Below are 15,781 nucleotides of genomic sequence, written 5' to 3' on the forward strand. Positions count from 1 at the left end.
TTTCACATGCAAACTTAAAAATATAATCCTTTATTCATTTTTTTAAGTACTTAATTTTGGCATGGTATTATTGTAAAAATGTAAATTATTAGGTAATTAAATTCATATATCATTTTTAAATAATTTTTATAATATAAATCAACAATAATTTTAATTATCCAATGATATATCATTAAATAGTAATGCCCAAAAAATATATTAACAAAACTATCTATTCCTTTTTTTACTTTAATATGTATATAAAAGGCTTTATATCTTGAAAAAAAAAATACTCATCTAGTCATCTGTATGCTACCCCAATATATATACTTATTTTTATAATTAAAGATTTATTCTATTTTATAATTGATGTTTATTATAAAAATCAGTCATCAAATATATTAATTATATAAAATATATATTAAAATAAAAATATATTGTAAATATATTGTAAATATATATATATATATATATATATATATAAAAACACACATAACACAAAAATACATAATACCTATTTGGTAATAGATTTTTTTTATGAATATATAATATTTTTTTAAATAATTTAATAAGAAAGTTGATATAAATTATACAAAAAAAGCCTACACTAGATATTGAAATATTATAGCTTAAATCTGTACTTAGACAAGAATCTTTATTTAAGTAGTATAGACGCTCTTTTTTAAGATCGGCCAGCAAATAAATTTTAGCTCCATTGTATGAGGGTCCTTTGAAATTATGTCCAATTGCAGCAAGACCATCTAAGGCAGATTGAAAGTAAGGTGATTTTATTACATTGAAAGTAATATGCGCATTAACGATCCATTTAGTATGCTCCAACTTAGTCTTGTGCATAATTTTTTTATTGGCCAAAATACTTTTTAAAGTCAATTGAGATCTTGGAATAGTCTTTCCCTTTAAATAACTTCTAATTTGTATAGCAAGAATAACTCTTCTCTTTCTTGTACTTGTATTTTCACGCCATAAGACTACTTCTCAATTTTTTTTCCATCTTACTTTTTTATTTTCCACCAAAACCCTTTTGAATTGAAATTCAACCTCTTCAATGACTTTATTACATACTTTAATTTATCTAAAAAATTTGGTAAGGTGATATTTTATTTTATATATCTCTTTCTATTATAAGTATTCAAACAAAAAATACATATATATTGTGCCTTATGATTTTTGTCATACTCAAGTTGGATCAATTTTTCCTCAAAAAAATCCGTTTGAGATTCTTGAATAGCATTATCTTGTGACGATTGATTACTTTGTAGTTCTTCCATCTAAATTATATATAATATATAAATTAGTAAAATAATTCCTCAGCCATTAAAACCTATAATCCAAAATTAAACTTATCATTGTTTTTGAAAATTATATCAAAATTAAACTTATCACAATTTTTGAAAATTATATCAAAATGAACTGAGAAACTGAAATAATTCATATAATTAACAAAATAAAAAAATTAATTGAAAAACTAAAGAATTCACTGTGGCATAGAGAATAGAGAAGGCCTAGAGTCCACAGCGATAGAGTGGGATGCTCGGTAGGACAGAGGCGATCGACGATAGAAGTTTCAAACCGACCAGCAGACAACGATGACGACAAAAGTTTCAAACCGACCTTCTGATGATGACAGAAGCTTTGAGTAATGAGGGTGACAACTGTTGGTGGTCACTGCCAGCCTCGATAGTGGTAGGGATGGTGGAGGCATTTCTTCTAGTCGTTGTTGAAAAATAGGAAATTAGGGTTGGAAGGGAGAGGGACTGGCGTTCGTGATTTCATTAAGGCTGCGTTTTTTTATTATCTTTCAAATACATGGACACAGACACAAATACACAAAGAGACATATATATAAAGATACACAAATTTTTTATTGTGTTTGGTGATATTGGACAAGACATACCACTATAAACTAAATATCAATTTTACCTATATATTATCACCAATGGAATAAAGATAAGAGTAAATTATTAAGGATAAAAGAGTAAATATTTGTGTCTTATTCAATGTGTCTCACTGTCTCATCTTTTTTAAAAGACATTAAATACATGTATTTTATGTATGTTTGTGTGTCAGCGTGTCTTTCAAAAATCCATATCTCAGCAAACAACCAATAAATATGTACCACCATATCTATGTATTAGTGTCTGTGTTCATCAAACAAACGCAGCAAGGGATTGGATTAGTGAATTTTTTTTCTTTTTCTAAGCGTTAAAACGACAGCGAATTACAAAATTGGAACTTTAAAAAATCTAGACCAGTTTTTAAACCTATTTTTGCAGAGGACAATTCTAAAATTCAACGAAACCGACTAAATAATCAGTTCACAATTAATTCGATTAAACCGCCTTATCTGATCTAATTTTTAGAACCTTACTTATAAGTGATTCATCGTCTCTTATATTTACAGGGCATTTTTAATCAATCACTTGGATAGCTTTTAAATATGGCTTATGTTATTTATTGCCAGAAAGAAAATGGATTGCACGGATTATTTTGTGTGTCTATTTGATTCTCTTTACATTAACCTTTATAATACCATTGTTTGAGTGCACGACTCGTAATGCAAATGTTCAGTCTGTGTGTGTGGTTTTTTTGTTCCTAACGAGAAAGAATAAGTGAAGGGCAATTGAGTTTGACTGTTAATTTGTAAAAATGCATATATAATTCACGATTTTACTAAGAAACGACCTTTTTTAAATCTATAATTAACTAACAAAATAGAAAATGAATAAGGATTGAAAGTTTGGTCGTTAATATAGAGAATAAATTGTAGCCAAAAAATAGTGCCTAATCTTTTTTCACTTATTTAGCACACCAAAAATGGTTATAATTTTGCATATCAATCAATGCATTATATTGCAGTGACCATTCTTTTTTTGGAGTAGTGAAATGAATTACTAACCTCAGGAAATACGTTAAATAACCTCTGTTAGAACATCATATCGTATTAACCGATCATCCCAAAGACCCGAACCAGATAAAGTTAATCTTATGACTACTTTAAATAGAAGAATAATTTGAAATATTACTCAATAATCTTAGGAAACAAATACTAAAAAAATATACTTAATTTTGCAATCTAAAAAAAAATTAGCAAGAGACTAATTAGTTTCACCATCTGAAAATTGTAATACTTGTCGTTGAGCAAAGTTTCTTTTGGGTCATAATCGCTGAACATAGTTGGAGCATGACCATTGACCAAGAAGACAAGAAGCATGGGAAAGGCAATGATTACCAAAATGGCAACAAGACAAATAAAGGGACTAACGGGAGAAAAAGGAATATTACATCTATGTCATTCACATGGCAGAGACAGCCCAAAAGGCTGCCGCAACGAGTGCAGTTTCATTCTCGTGATTCGGCAAGATATGCCCAATGAAGCATAAAGTGTCAAACGAAATAAATTGTTTACAAATTTCATAATTTACTTAGAACCATAAACAACCAAGTGGTGTAGCAGCCCTCCTCAGTCCTCCCAGTGTTGATGCATGCAACCTCTCTTAGAATGCAATATGTTAAGTCCTGTAACCAAAGCCAACCTTTCAGCAATATAATCCAAATTAACTTTATGAATTCTATAAATCAACTAATAATTTCTTGAGAAAATATGAAACCTGGTTGGTTAGTCACCAGGAATATCTAACCAACACATCGATCAGCCTTTAAATATCTTGCTTTCTTGGTTGTAGCTATACTACTCGAGAGGGGGGAAAGAAAAAAATAGCAACCTAAATAGATTGCATACCAATATTCACTTCATCCTCATCCTCCTCGCTTTCGTTTTTGTGATCTCCAGTTTTGTATCAGAAATTCTACTCCTTCTTCTAAAGTTGCTCTCCTTCCCTTTGCATAGTTCCATATTTCTGAGATTATGTAACGCCCACTAGGATTATAGGCATTTATCTCGGTCAAAGCTGCCACCACTGCATTGTATGCTCCTTCACCCATCTCATTTTTCAGTCCATTCAGCTTTTCATCATCTTCTTTTATAATTTCCTGAAATGAAACGAAGGCACACCTTTTCAATCTAGACTAAAAGAGTCTAAGAGCATAAAATCATGCGGAAAAATGTTTAACAATGTTTAACAAGGACACACCGTTTCTTTCCCATCAATTGTGATAACTTTGAATGGATGCCAATCTGGGTCCTTCAAATACTCTTCCCACAACGAACAGAGTTCTGAAGCCCTCTCTTCAGCCTCTTCCTCATTGTATCTTCTCGTAAAAAATTCAAGGAACGGTTTACCGTCAAGTTGTCCCATTCTCTTTACACGAATATTGCCCTGAGCTGGTAGCTCTTTAAGGCCCTGCAAGACACATATTATAAATTAATTCGGATTTAATACTGAAGAATGCACCTAAGACAAACTTTTTTAAAAAATAATGGTGAATGTTCATTAACATAATTTCAATGATGAAATAGTGCAACACGTGAACTACAAATATTCACGATAGTTAGGTCTCTTAAGCACAGGTCAGTTAGGTGAAATACTCAAATAGTGATCAAGAAATCTTTAACCCGAGCCTTACTACTCTGAACAAACAAAACAGGAACCACTGGGGAGGAATTCACATGTATATTTTCTAAGCACTTTTCATTTCTAGCATTGTGGGAGGGGAAGACAGGTTTTAATCAATCAATGAATTTCAATTTCAGACCACATAACACTGTGAACAGGCAAGCATAATTAATTAATTATCATTAAAAGCACAATCGGCTAGTAAATGAAATATGAAAGAGCGGTAAAACACAAATTTAAATAATCACTACCTAGAAAGGGAAGATATATCTGAAAAAATATACTTACCTCCACCAATTCTTTTCGAGCTTCTTGCAACTCCTCATTACTCTTACGCTCTTTAACGATTAGTGTTTGGTTCAATGCATCTATGTCTTGAAGTGATTGTTCCTTTTCTCTTAAATCCATATGTAAATCATCTACTTTCTTCAAAACTTCTGCATCATCATCATCTTCCATGTGCTTCAACACACTTAATGATCCTCTAAGTTGCTGAATCTCCAATTCAAGCTTTTGTTTCATATCCAATTGTCTTTCAAGCTGAATGATTTTAGCATGGAGTTCTTCTTTTTGCTTCTGAAAGATAGATGTACAAATAGCATTAATACTCGTTGTGGGAAGAGATTAAGTTTTGAAAGCAGGTAACACAACCTTTTGGTCTTCAGCCAATTTCAACACTTTTTCATCAGCTTTCTGTTGTTCTATAGCAGCCATCTGAAGAGAGCTATTTCTCAATGTATTCTGAAAAGACAAAGCATGGCACCAAGTTATAAAATTATAAAAATGAAAATAGAAACCAAAACTTCTACGCCCTTCTTATGCAGACTATTACATTAAAGGATGTCAATAACAGCAGGAGCAAATTAGGTCCAAATTTTGGTTTCCAGAATCCTTATGTGAGGTCTTCGATGGGAGTAAAAGAAAAATTTAAAAAGACAAAATCTGGTGTTGCATAAAAAAATTTTTAGGCACACAACTTTATGTTTGTGACTCTTATCCCCTCTCTATTCTGCAATTTTCAAGTGAATAACATTAACATAAGATCACTGGAAGGAGTTCATAATCTTAATCACTTTCCAGAAATTACCATTCTACAATAATGTCATCCTTGGTTGCTAACCCCTTACTCAAAGGCCCAAAACATTAGAAGTTTGGAATATCAATCATCTGGATAATTGCCATAAATCATTTCTCTTAAAAGTTCAACAAACTATTACATAGATGTGCATAAATTGTTTTACATCTGACACCAACACACAAAAGCCCATCAAGCTTCGAGTGAGAATAATGCATATGTGCACCTTGTATTGAATTCTTAATTCTTTCCTCTTTTTTAAGTATGAGGAAAGCAAAAATCATAGAAGTTCCAGTACTGTAACATAATTCAATCCAATAATAATAATAATAATAATAAAGAACTGTACCATAAACATAAATCATCTCTCCAAGACACAAAGTTGTTAACGGCACGCAAATGAATTTTGTTTATCACAAATGAAAAGTCCAGGCATGTGAATGGCTCTATAACTAACAACATTACAACCTAAATTGAACATGAACAATATTTTATTCTATTATTCTTAATTTCAATCACACCATGCTAGAGAAGATGCAGCAAAAATAAAGAAAACACTATACATACCTCCTCAATCTCTTCTGCCAACTTCTTTCTTTCACTTTCATTATGCGCCTCACGCTTTTCCAGTTCGACTTTTCGCAACTCCAGCTCACTTTTCTGAGATTCTAGTTGCCACTTAAGCTTTTCGTGATCACTAAAGATCCTCTGAAAGTGATCCCTTGCACTTGATTGTATCTTCTTTATCTCTGAATACAAAATTAGAATCTTGTGATAAACCTTGTTACAAACATACCAACATATTAAAGTAACAATGTTAGCTCCTATGGTACAACCACCACAACAATGCAAGTAGTAGGTGGCAACTGAATTGGCGGTTTGCTGACTTGGATCCCTCCAGACCCCAGGGAAAAAACCATCAATAAACAAAGAAAATGAAAAAAAAAAAAAAAAAACTCAAATTGTGATTTAATTGTCATCCAGAGACTGCTACACTGCCAGTTATTTTGTAATCAAAGTACCAGTTACAACACATAGTTGGCCTTGTACAACAAAACAAATAAATGAGAAAATGAAAACCACAAGAAGTCAAGCTAAAGTAGAGACAAGTAACTTTGGCCCAATATAACCGCATACCTTCATTATAAGCTTGAATGAGCTTATCTTTTTCCTCCATTGCCATGTCCATTTTGAGCGTTGTCTCATGGCATCTTACTTCTATCTCTTGTAAGTGTTTGTTCTTGACCTGAATAATGTTAGTCAAATTGGACACAAGTTTATCCTGCCTTCGAGCTTCTTCCTCCATCAGTTCAGATATGGTTTTGACATCCCCCATCTTTCGCAGATTTTCCCCAATGATATTGTTGGCGTTATAGTCATCTGCTCGGGCTACCCATGCATAAAGACCAGACTTCTGCTCAGACTTAGCAAACCAATCTTTTTTCCCATGATGATCTGTTTCATATGCCCTTTCAAATGCCAATGCATTATCAAACCCTGGCCAGTTTTTATTGAACTCCACAAGAGCGGTTCCAGAGTGACCCCGGAAATTCCATAGAGGATTGACTCTAAACGGATTAAAACCCCTGCTTTTGTACTCATCCCTCAGCTTGGAACCACTTGCACCAACACAGCGTCCATCTTCTGCCCGTCTAGTAGGAATATTAACTACAATTCCAATCCAAGGCCACACAAACTGCTCATCAGAATTAACGTCATGTTTGCCTTCGTCCACAGGTTTTGATGGAACATTCACGGCCATAGCATCCTTCTCCAAATATTTCACCAAAGCCAAATGATTAGCCTTCTCTCTTGCCTTTCTCTTTTGTGAGCTACTCTGACCCACCCCAGAAGCATGTTGAAGGAGTTCCTTGTACAAATAATCCCGTTTCCTCTTTTTAGGGCAGAACGGGCAAGTGTAAGTCTCATCCGAGGTTTTCACATCATGGGTTCCATTTTGCAGTTCTTCATAAAATTTATCTTCGTATTCAGTGATTTCAGAGTCACTTATATCAGTATCCTCATCAGAGCTCTGAGCCATAACAATTTCTCCCAGGAAAAATTATTACAATACCTGAAAGGCAAAAACTTGATATTAACATCGCCATTTTCTTGCTGAAATACAGATTAATCCAATTCATTTTCTAAACATTTTGATCCTAAGAGAAACATTCAAAACAAATATCCCAATCACTTCGCTCAAAAGGATCCCATATCATGCTATGTTAAGCTGTCTGTTAAAAGTTAGTTGAACATGTTAGTTAACCAATTGGCCAATCAAAATCTAAACGCTTCGGAGGTCAGTGCTAGGAATGCATTTTCACAAACATTTGGTGTAATACCCTCCATTTACCCAAAACAAAAGATCAAGCATGAACATGCACAACACGTACCCAATTATTCAAATATGCGTGAAGAAAACATAATGCAAAATTGCAAAGCACATGCATGACAAGAACCGGAGCGTGGGAGGGATAATCCAAAGCGAGGAGAATTGAGAAATTGAGAGAAATATGAGCTGAATTGACCTGAAGAAGAAAATGGAAGGTGCTCCCGGAAGGTGAACTCTGATGAAGGGAAAGTGTGAGGCTAAGGATCTACATGAGAAGAAGAAACGGTGAAGAATCGGAGGTGAAATTGGGGGTTGTTTGACGCTCCCAACAATCTTCACGGGCTCTACTCGTAGCACAGTGGCCACTGCCCACTGTCACTCATCTCTAGGGTTTGGAAATCGGACAACACACGCGCGGAGTTAGCGCGTGAATTAGAGATGAACGATTTGGCACAAAATGTGCAGTGTGGCTCGGCTAATTGGACTTGCTGTACTCTGCACCCAATTGCACTCAAAAACAAAACCATTAACCAAGTCCATTCTTAAAACAATTTTATAGCGGGGTTAATTAATGGAGATCACTTTAATAAAGATACTACAAATATTTTTTTTAAAGATATTTATATGTGTCATATTATTATTGGACATTTTTATTAAATTGATTAATAATTTATTTTTAATAAATCAGAATAAAATCGATTTATTATAACAACAATAATAAATCCAATTGTCTGTATTATAATTATTAGATCCGATTTGATCCGATCGAATTACACAATCTAAATTGAATATCTTTCAATTTTTTGATAAAAAAACAAATATATCTTTGACTTTTTGTTTTGTAGACATTTGAGTCTCTAAAAATTTAAAAATACAATTAGATCCCTAAAAATAGGTTTATTGTTATTGTTATAAAAAAATCAATTTTATTCTAATTTGTTAAGAAATTCAAAAATAATTGATTCATTAATACGTCCAATAATAATGCGGCACGTAAGCATCTTTACAAAAAAATTATTTTACGTATCTTTATGAAAACATCCCCTTAATTACTAGGCGTACGATAAGTTTATTATTAGTAAAAAATATTAAAAATATAATTGTTAACTTCTAAAAACTAAGGTAATAAAAAAAGAGCAATACATTATTAAATTTATATTTAAATAAATATCATAATTCAATATACTTTAGATATTTAAAGTTATACATATGTTATTATATTTTATTTTATTTTAAATCATTTTGAATCTCAGGCTAATTATATATCTAAGTTTTTTTAGTAATTAAGCCTAATTAAATGGACCTAAACTCAATAAAAACCGCTTTTATTATACCAGTGTGTAAATACGCACTTCACTAATGCAAACTCTTTGTCCTTCTTTTTCTTTACGTTATTCTTTATTCTTCTTCATATTTCTCCATCATTATCTTGGCATTTCTTCTTTTGTTGCATTCCTCCTTCTTTTTCTTTGCATTTCTCCTTCTTCTTCGCGTGTTTTCTCCCAATCGTCATTCTTTTATCACTGTTGTTGTTGCTGCATTTTTTTCTCCTTTTATTTGAGGTTCATTTGGATTCAAAAATGAATTCGATGTATTTTTATTGATGATTGAATCTTTTTTAGCGCTTTTTTAAAATTGAACTAATTTCGGTTCATTTGTGTGTTAATTGAGGTTCACCTGATGCTGCTGATAAGTATTGACCAAGTTTTTTCTTCTTTAAGTAATTTCGTTTTATTTCTTAATTTAATTAAGGTTCATTTGGATCTAGGAATGAATTGGATGTGTTTTTGTTGATGATTGAGTTTTTTTTACTATTTGTTCAAAACTGAACTAATTTTGGTTCATTTGTGAATTAATTGAGATTCACTTGATACTACTGTTAAGTATTGACCAAGTTTTTTATTCCTTAAGATTTCGGTTCATTTCTTAGTTTATTTGAGGTTCATTTGAATTCAAAAATGAATTCAATGTGTTTTTGTTGATGATTAAGTCTTTCTGACTACTTGTTCAAAATTGAACTAATTGAATGGAATGGAGTGGAATCTAATGAAATTGAATAAAGTGATAATGAATAATTTTATTCTTCTTTGCTAAAATATTTGGTCAATACTTATGAGGAGCATTAAGTGAATCTCAATTACAAATGAACCGAAATTAGTTCATATTTGAACAAACAATTAAAAAGACTCAATCATTAACAAAAACACGTCGAATTCATCTTTGAATCCAAATAAACTTCAATTAAACTAAGAAATTATTTAAAGAATAAAAAATTTGGTCAATTCTTATCAGTAGCATCAAGTGAACATTAATTAACATACAAATAAACCGAAATAAACTAAGAAATGAATCGAAATTATTTAATGACGGTGTCAAAGAAAATTAGTACTAATAAAGATGTTAGCAAAATGTTGGTATCATTGATGACAACAATAACAAAAAAGGAAAAAAAAAGAAGATGCAACACTGGGAGACGAGAAGAAGAAGAAAAAAAAGAAGAAGAACTTGTGTGCGCGAATTTAGAAGAAGAAGAATATGAACGAGGAGAAAAAGAAGAAAGGAAGAAGAATTTGCTAGTGCGAATTTGAAAGAAGAAGAAAGAGAAGAAGGAAGAGAATAAGAAAAAATCAAGGACACGGATTACACCTTATCAGTGTGCCTACTATTTAACTTTAGCTTATTGGTGCATCTGATAAAGAGAACCGATGAATTTTTTTGATTTTTTAATCTAACGGTAGAGATCATCTTATTATTTATCCTTTTTAATTGATTAATGAATATTTTTTGTAGATTTTATATTATAGGAGTTACTTTAAAAAATTAATTTTTTACTAATTATTGTTATAGATCTAATATCTATTTGGATTAATAATTTAATATAGCAAAAATTTATGAATTTGTAAGTTTAAATTAATTAGAGTTAATTATTCTATTTGAAATTAAACTAAAAAATTCGATAAAGTCTAAATTATAAATTCTAAATAATTAATAAAATATTAATTTTTTATAACATCTTAATTAATAAAAATATTAATTTTTACAATATCTTAGTGTGATTAATACTTTAAACAATTAATCATTTTTCATAACATATTACTATAATTAATAAAATTAATCTAACATAATTATTAATTTTTCATTAATAAAATTACTCAAAACAATAATTAATTTTTTAAATTATGTTACTATAACTTATAAAATTATACTAAAAAAATATTAATTTCACATGATATTTTATTAATTATAATTAAATAATTTGAAGAATAATTTTATTAATTATATAGTAAAATATTATGTAAAATTAATATTTTTTTAAAATAATTTTATATGTTATAATAATATAATTTAAAAATTTTAAATTTTCTTGTAAGTTTATTAATTATAATTATATAATATAAAAAATTAATAAATTTATAAAATAATTTTATTAATAATAATAATATATCATAAAAATTTATTAATTATTTAAAGTATTAATTATATTAAGTTATTATAAAAAATTAGTATTTTTTAGATTAATTTTATTAAATTTTTTGGTAACAAAATTAAAACAAACAAACAAAAAAAACATTAATATACAATAATAGGATGATCTCTACCGTTAGATTAAAAAACAAAAAAAAATCCAACAACTCTCCTTATTAGACGCACCAATCAGCCAAAGTTAAATAATAGGCACATTGATTAGTCAAATACACACGGCGCTTGAAATTCGTGTCCAAGAAACAAAGAAAGAATAAGAAGTGCGTAATTTAAAAAAATGTTATAACAATTTGGTTAAATTTATTAAATATTTTACTTGAATGTAAAATTTTATTGTATGAATTTAATCGGGTAATTAGATTAGTTCAGATTTTTCGATCCTATAATCAATATTCAATTTAGTTAAGGTCAGAATTTAATCGAGTCTAACCATATTATATATCATTATTCGATAAATATAAAATCGACGTAATCAAATTGGTTTTTATTGAGCAACTGGAACCTTGTGAAGACCTCAGTTGAAGATTGGGTGAAAAAGGTGTTTGTGGATCATGCAGAAATAAAGAAGGTTAATAATACCTATATTTCTCTGATTCCGAAAAGGGAGGTTCCTGAGAATTTTAGCCACTTTCGACCTATTGGATTGTGTAACGTCTCTTATAAGATAGTTACTAAAATTATATCCAACAAGTTGAAAGAAGTCATGTCCAAACTCATAAGTCCTGCTCAGTGCAGTTTTGTCCCCGGGAGGCAAAGTGCTGATAATATTTTGGTGGCACAAGAGGCTATACACTCTATGAGATATAAGAAAGGGACTTCTGGTTATATGGAAATCAAGATAGATCTTGAAAAAGTTTATGACAAGTTGAATTGGAGATTTATCCAGGATACTCTTCAGGAGGCAGGTTTGCCGCAGAATTTGACCGATTTGATAGTGAGTTGCTATTCGTCTGCAAACATGAATGTATTATGGAATGGGACTCATTCGAATTCTTTCGTTCCTTCTAGGGGTATCCGACAAGATGACCACATGTCACCCTACTTATTTGTGTTGTGTATCGAACGGCTATCACAAATTATCACAATGACAGTTAAGCATAATATCTGGGAGCCAATCACTCTAAATAGGGGAGGTCCGAAGCTGTTACATTTATGTTTTGCTGATGATATCGTTCTATTTGGGAAAGCATCAATGGAGCATGTGGAGTTAACTCGCGGTATTCTTGAGCTGTTTTGTCGGTGTTCTGTTCAAAAATTTAGTTATGACAAGTCTTGCGTCTACTTCTCTGAGAATGTGAATTTTAGTCGTAAGGGGCACTGAGTGAAGCCTTAGGTATGCGACTAACTTCAAACTTGGGCAAATACTTGGGTGTTCCTCTCCTCCATGGCTGTACTAAAACTGAGGACTTTCAGTTTATTATTGATAGGATGATGAGTCGGTTGAGTACGTGGAAGGCTCGTAATCTCTCTCTGGCAGGCAGAGTTACCTTGACCCAATCGACTCTAGCTTCAATTCCAACCTATATTATGCAAACCATGAGAATTTCCTTGAGGGTTTGTGATAAGATTGACAGTATATGCAGGAGCTTCGTTTGGGGAGGTAATAACTCTGGTAAGAAAATCCACTTACTTAGCTGGAAAAAGCTATGCTCTCTGAAGAAATCTGGAGGCCTGGGGTTTAGATCCGCCAGAATGATGAACGATGCAAATCTGATGAAACTGGCCTGGAAGTTAATTCATAATAGGGATTCTCTCTGGGTACAGGTCCTCTGCAGTAAATATAGGTGTGGTGATAATACCATCCCTTTGATGAAGCCTCTTCAACGTATGTCTAACGCTTGGAAAGGTATCTCTCACATTTGGAAACAATTTGAGAGGAACCTTATCTGGAGGATTGGTTCAGGTCAGACCGTGGATTTTTGGAAGCATCATTGGATCCCAGGTGTTCATTGCTTGATGGACTTTTCCCAAACAAAGGTAACATCGAACATGAGAGATGAAAAAGTCTGTGACTATGTGGTGAATAATAATTGGAATTATGACCGTATCGGTTACAATTTGGGGGATGATTGGCTCTCCATCTTTGCCTCTATTAAGCCACCAGAAGTGGAGTTAGGTGAGGATTCGATTGCTTGGATGCTAACACCGAATGGGGTGTTCTCCATAAAATCAGCTTGTTCTGCCCTTGCCTCCCCTGCTAGTTCTGAGAATGCGAGCCTTTTTACTCGGATATGGAAGTTGAAAGCCCCTCAAAGGCTTCGTAGTTTTTGCTGGTTGGTAGCCAATAATGTACTTCTTACGAATGAGGAGCGTGTTCAGAGAAATATAGCTCAGTCTGCTTTGTGCGGTGTTTGTGGCAGCAACTCAGAATCTTTGCTCCATGTCTTGCAGGACTGTCCAGTCGCATATAGAACATGGAAGAGCATTGATGACAGGTTGGATGCGGAGAATTTCTTCACCAGACCTCTTATCCCTTGGTTGATGGAGAACTTATCTTTCCAATCTCCTTTCAAAGGGGTTCCGTGGCCCCTCCTCTTTACTAGTACCTTAAACTTCCTGTAGTTTTGAAGGAACACTTTTGTCTTTGACAATGATAGAGTCCCAAATGAAAGCAAGATTCATGAAATAGCCTAGTATATGGCACAGGACTATCACAGGGCGCATTCTGAGTCTATGCGATCTAGGAAAATAGTGGGGACTTTTGCAGAGAAGCTCATTAAGTGGCAGCCACCTCCTCCTCCTTTTATCAAGCTGAATTCGGATGGCTCAGTTAGTAAGAATGGTAGAACAGCTTGTGATGGTATCCTTAGAGACAGCAATGGTCAGTTCTTAGCTTGCTATAGTGCGAATTTGGGTGCACGCACTATGACTGCAGCTGAGTTTTGGGGCATACTCTTCGACCTTGAACTAATCATTAACTTAGGACATTCCCATGTTGAAATTGAGGTTGATTCAGCGGTAGCAGTGCAGCTATGTTCTCAGGATTTGGATAACCTACATGCGGTAGGAACTCTTGTATCAACAATAAAGATCAGGTGTAACAGACTCAGCAGCTGGACTCTTCACCATGAATTCAGGGAAGCAAACTCTTGTGCTGATAAATTGGCATCTTTTGATCATAGTTTAAGATATGGTTGTCATTTCTTTTTTTCATTACTACCTTGTATTTCCTTACATTTTTTTATTGATGCTGTAGAAACGGTTCACTCCAGAATAATTTCTGGTTAGTTTTCTCCTTTTTGGGCGTTTAGCCCCATTGTTAATAAAAAAAAATTGATTTTTATTGAATAATATGATTACCCACATATGTAAACATCCCGAATCTTCCTAGTAATTATTTATCATTATCAGAGAGAGAAAATGTGAATGAAATAAAGGTTGGAATTGTTAATAAACTCAACAATGCTATATTGGAAGCAGCTGAATTTTCCTCAGTAACCATTTAATTAGGGTGCTAGCTATGTAGGCCTGAATCATGTAGAGTAACCATTAAGAGCTTACACATGCTATGATATTCACATAGTTACCAAAAGATTGAGGTTTGTTTCTTAGAAATTTTTTAGGTCTTTCTCACATTTAGCAATGTCCTAAAAAACCTAAAAAATTAGCCTCAATTTTGTGCATCTTGCCGAAATACGAGGCATTGGGTGTAAAGTCGTTTATTTATTTTTTATGATCAATATAACATTTATATTAAATTTAGATGGGGTTAATTAAAAGAGAGAAAGTAATTTAAAGAGTATTTAACATTTTTAATAGCAAAACTAGTGTATGTTCCTGTGTCCTACACGGGATAATACATAAAATTATATAAAAATTTTTTATTAAAATTTAAATAAAAAATATACATAATTATTATTATAAATATTTTACAACTTAAAAATATTAAAAATAATTAATATTTATTTTAGTCAATTTAAATTTATTGAATGGTCATCTCATTTGCCCGCCTAAGCAAGTATTTGGAGTTTGAATCTCGCCTTGTGTGTAGCACAATCCATTAGTTAGCAACAGACCCTTAATAAATGGAGCATCAATATGTGGTGGATTAATTCTCGACTTACCAAGTTAGGAAATCCATAGAACAAAAATTGTATTTGTCTTTAAAATAGATTAATTTTTCATTAATAGAAATACTTATGAATTTTTGTCTTTGTTGAAATTTACTTGGGACAATTTTATTTATTACTATCGTATTCATTCTTGAAATCAAAACAATATGATCAACATTATTACTTGTTAAAACTTCACATTTTATGAAATAATTTTTAAATGTTCAAATTCATAAACTTATGTCATTCCAAAAGTTATTAGATCGATTAATATTTTTTGGTAATATGGTGTATCGAAACACCATCGTTGAGTATTAGTTAGTGT

The 15,781-nt window shown here is 31.9% G+C and overlaps 1 protein-coding gene across 2 annotated transcripts; it reads right to left on the bottom strand.

Moving 5' to 3' along the window:
- Nucleotides 1–3,266: 3,266 nt before the first annotated feature.
- On the bottom strand, nt 3,267–8,449 carry LOC112791607 (protein INVOLVED IN DE NOVO 2). 2 transcript variants are annotated; one of them, XM_025834513.3, is made up of 8 exons: nt 8,118–8,449; nt 6,727–7,663; nt 6,157–6,338; nt 5,166–5,255; nt 4,803–5,090; nt 4,092–4,301; nt 3,740–3,990; nt 3,267–3,516 (listed from the first exon to the last, which is right to left on the bottom strand). In XM_025834513.3, the coding sequence occupies exons 2-7, from the start codon at nt 7,628–7,630 to the stop codon at nt 3,757–3,759; spliced, it is 1,908 nt and encodes a 635-aa protein (XP_025690298.1). In that variant the 5' UTR covers nt 7,631–7,663; nt 8,118–8,449; the 3' UTR covers nt 3,267–3,516; nt 3,740–3,756. The 2 variants fall into 2 exon arrangements, with proteins under 2 accessions (XP_025690298.1, XP_025690299.1); XM_025834514.3 differs by having other exon boundaries at nt 7,983–8,384.
- Nucleotides 8,450–15,781: the final 7,332 nt, after the last annotated feature.

The sequence above is a fragment of the Arachis hypogaea genome, chromosome 3 (assembly GCF_003086295.3).
Source record: "Arachis hypogaea cultivar Tifrunner chromosome 3, arahy.Tifrunner.gnm2.J5K5, whole genome shotgun sequence".
NCBI classification, from domain to species: Eukaryota; Viridiplantae; Streptophyta; class Magnoliopsida; order Fabales; family Fabaceae; genus Arachis; species Arachis hypogaea.

Coding starts and splice junctions, on each gene's coding strand:
- LOC112791607 (XM_025834513.3), bottom strand. CDS start 7,630: ATGGCTCAGAGCTCTGATGAGGATACTGATATAAGTGACTCTGAAATC. Junction 5,256..6,156: donor TGGCAGAAGAGATTGAGGAG/GTATGTATAGTG, acceptor TTGTCTTTTCAG/AATACATTGAGAAATAGCTC. Junction 4,302..4,802: donor CTCGAAAAGAATTGGTGGAG/GTAAGTATATTT, acceptor TGTGTCTTGCAG/GGCCTTAAAGAGCTACCAGC.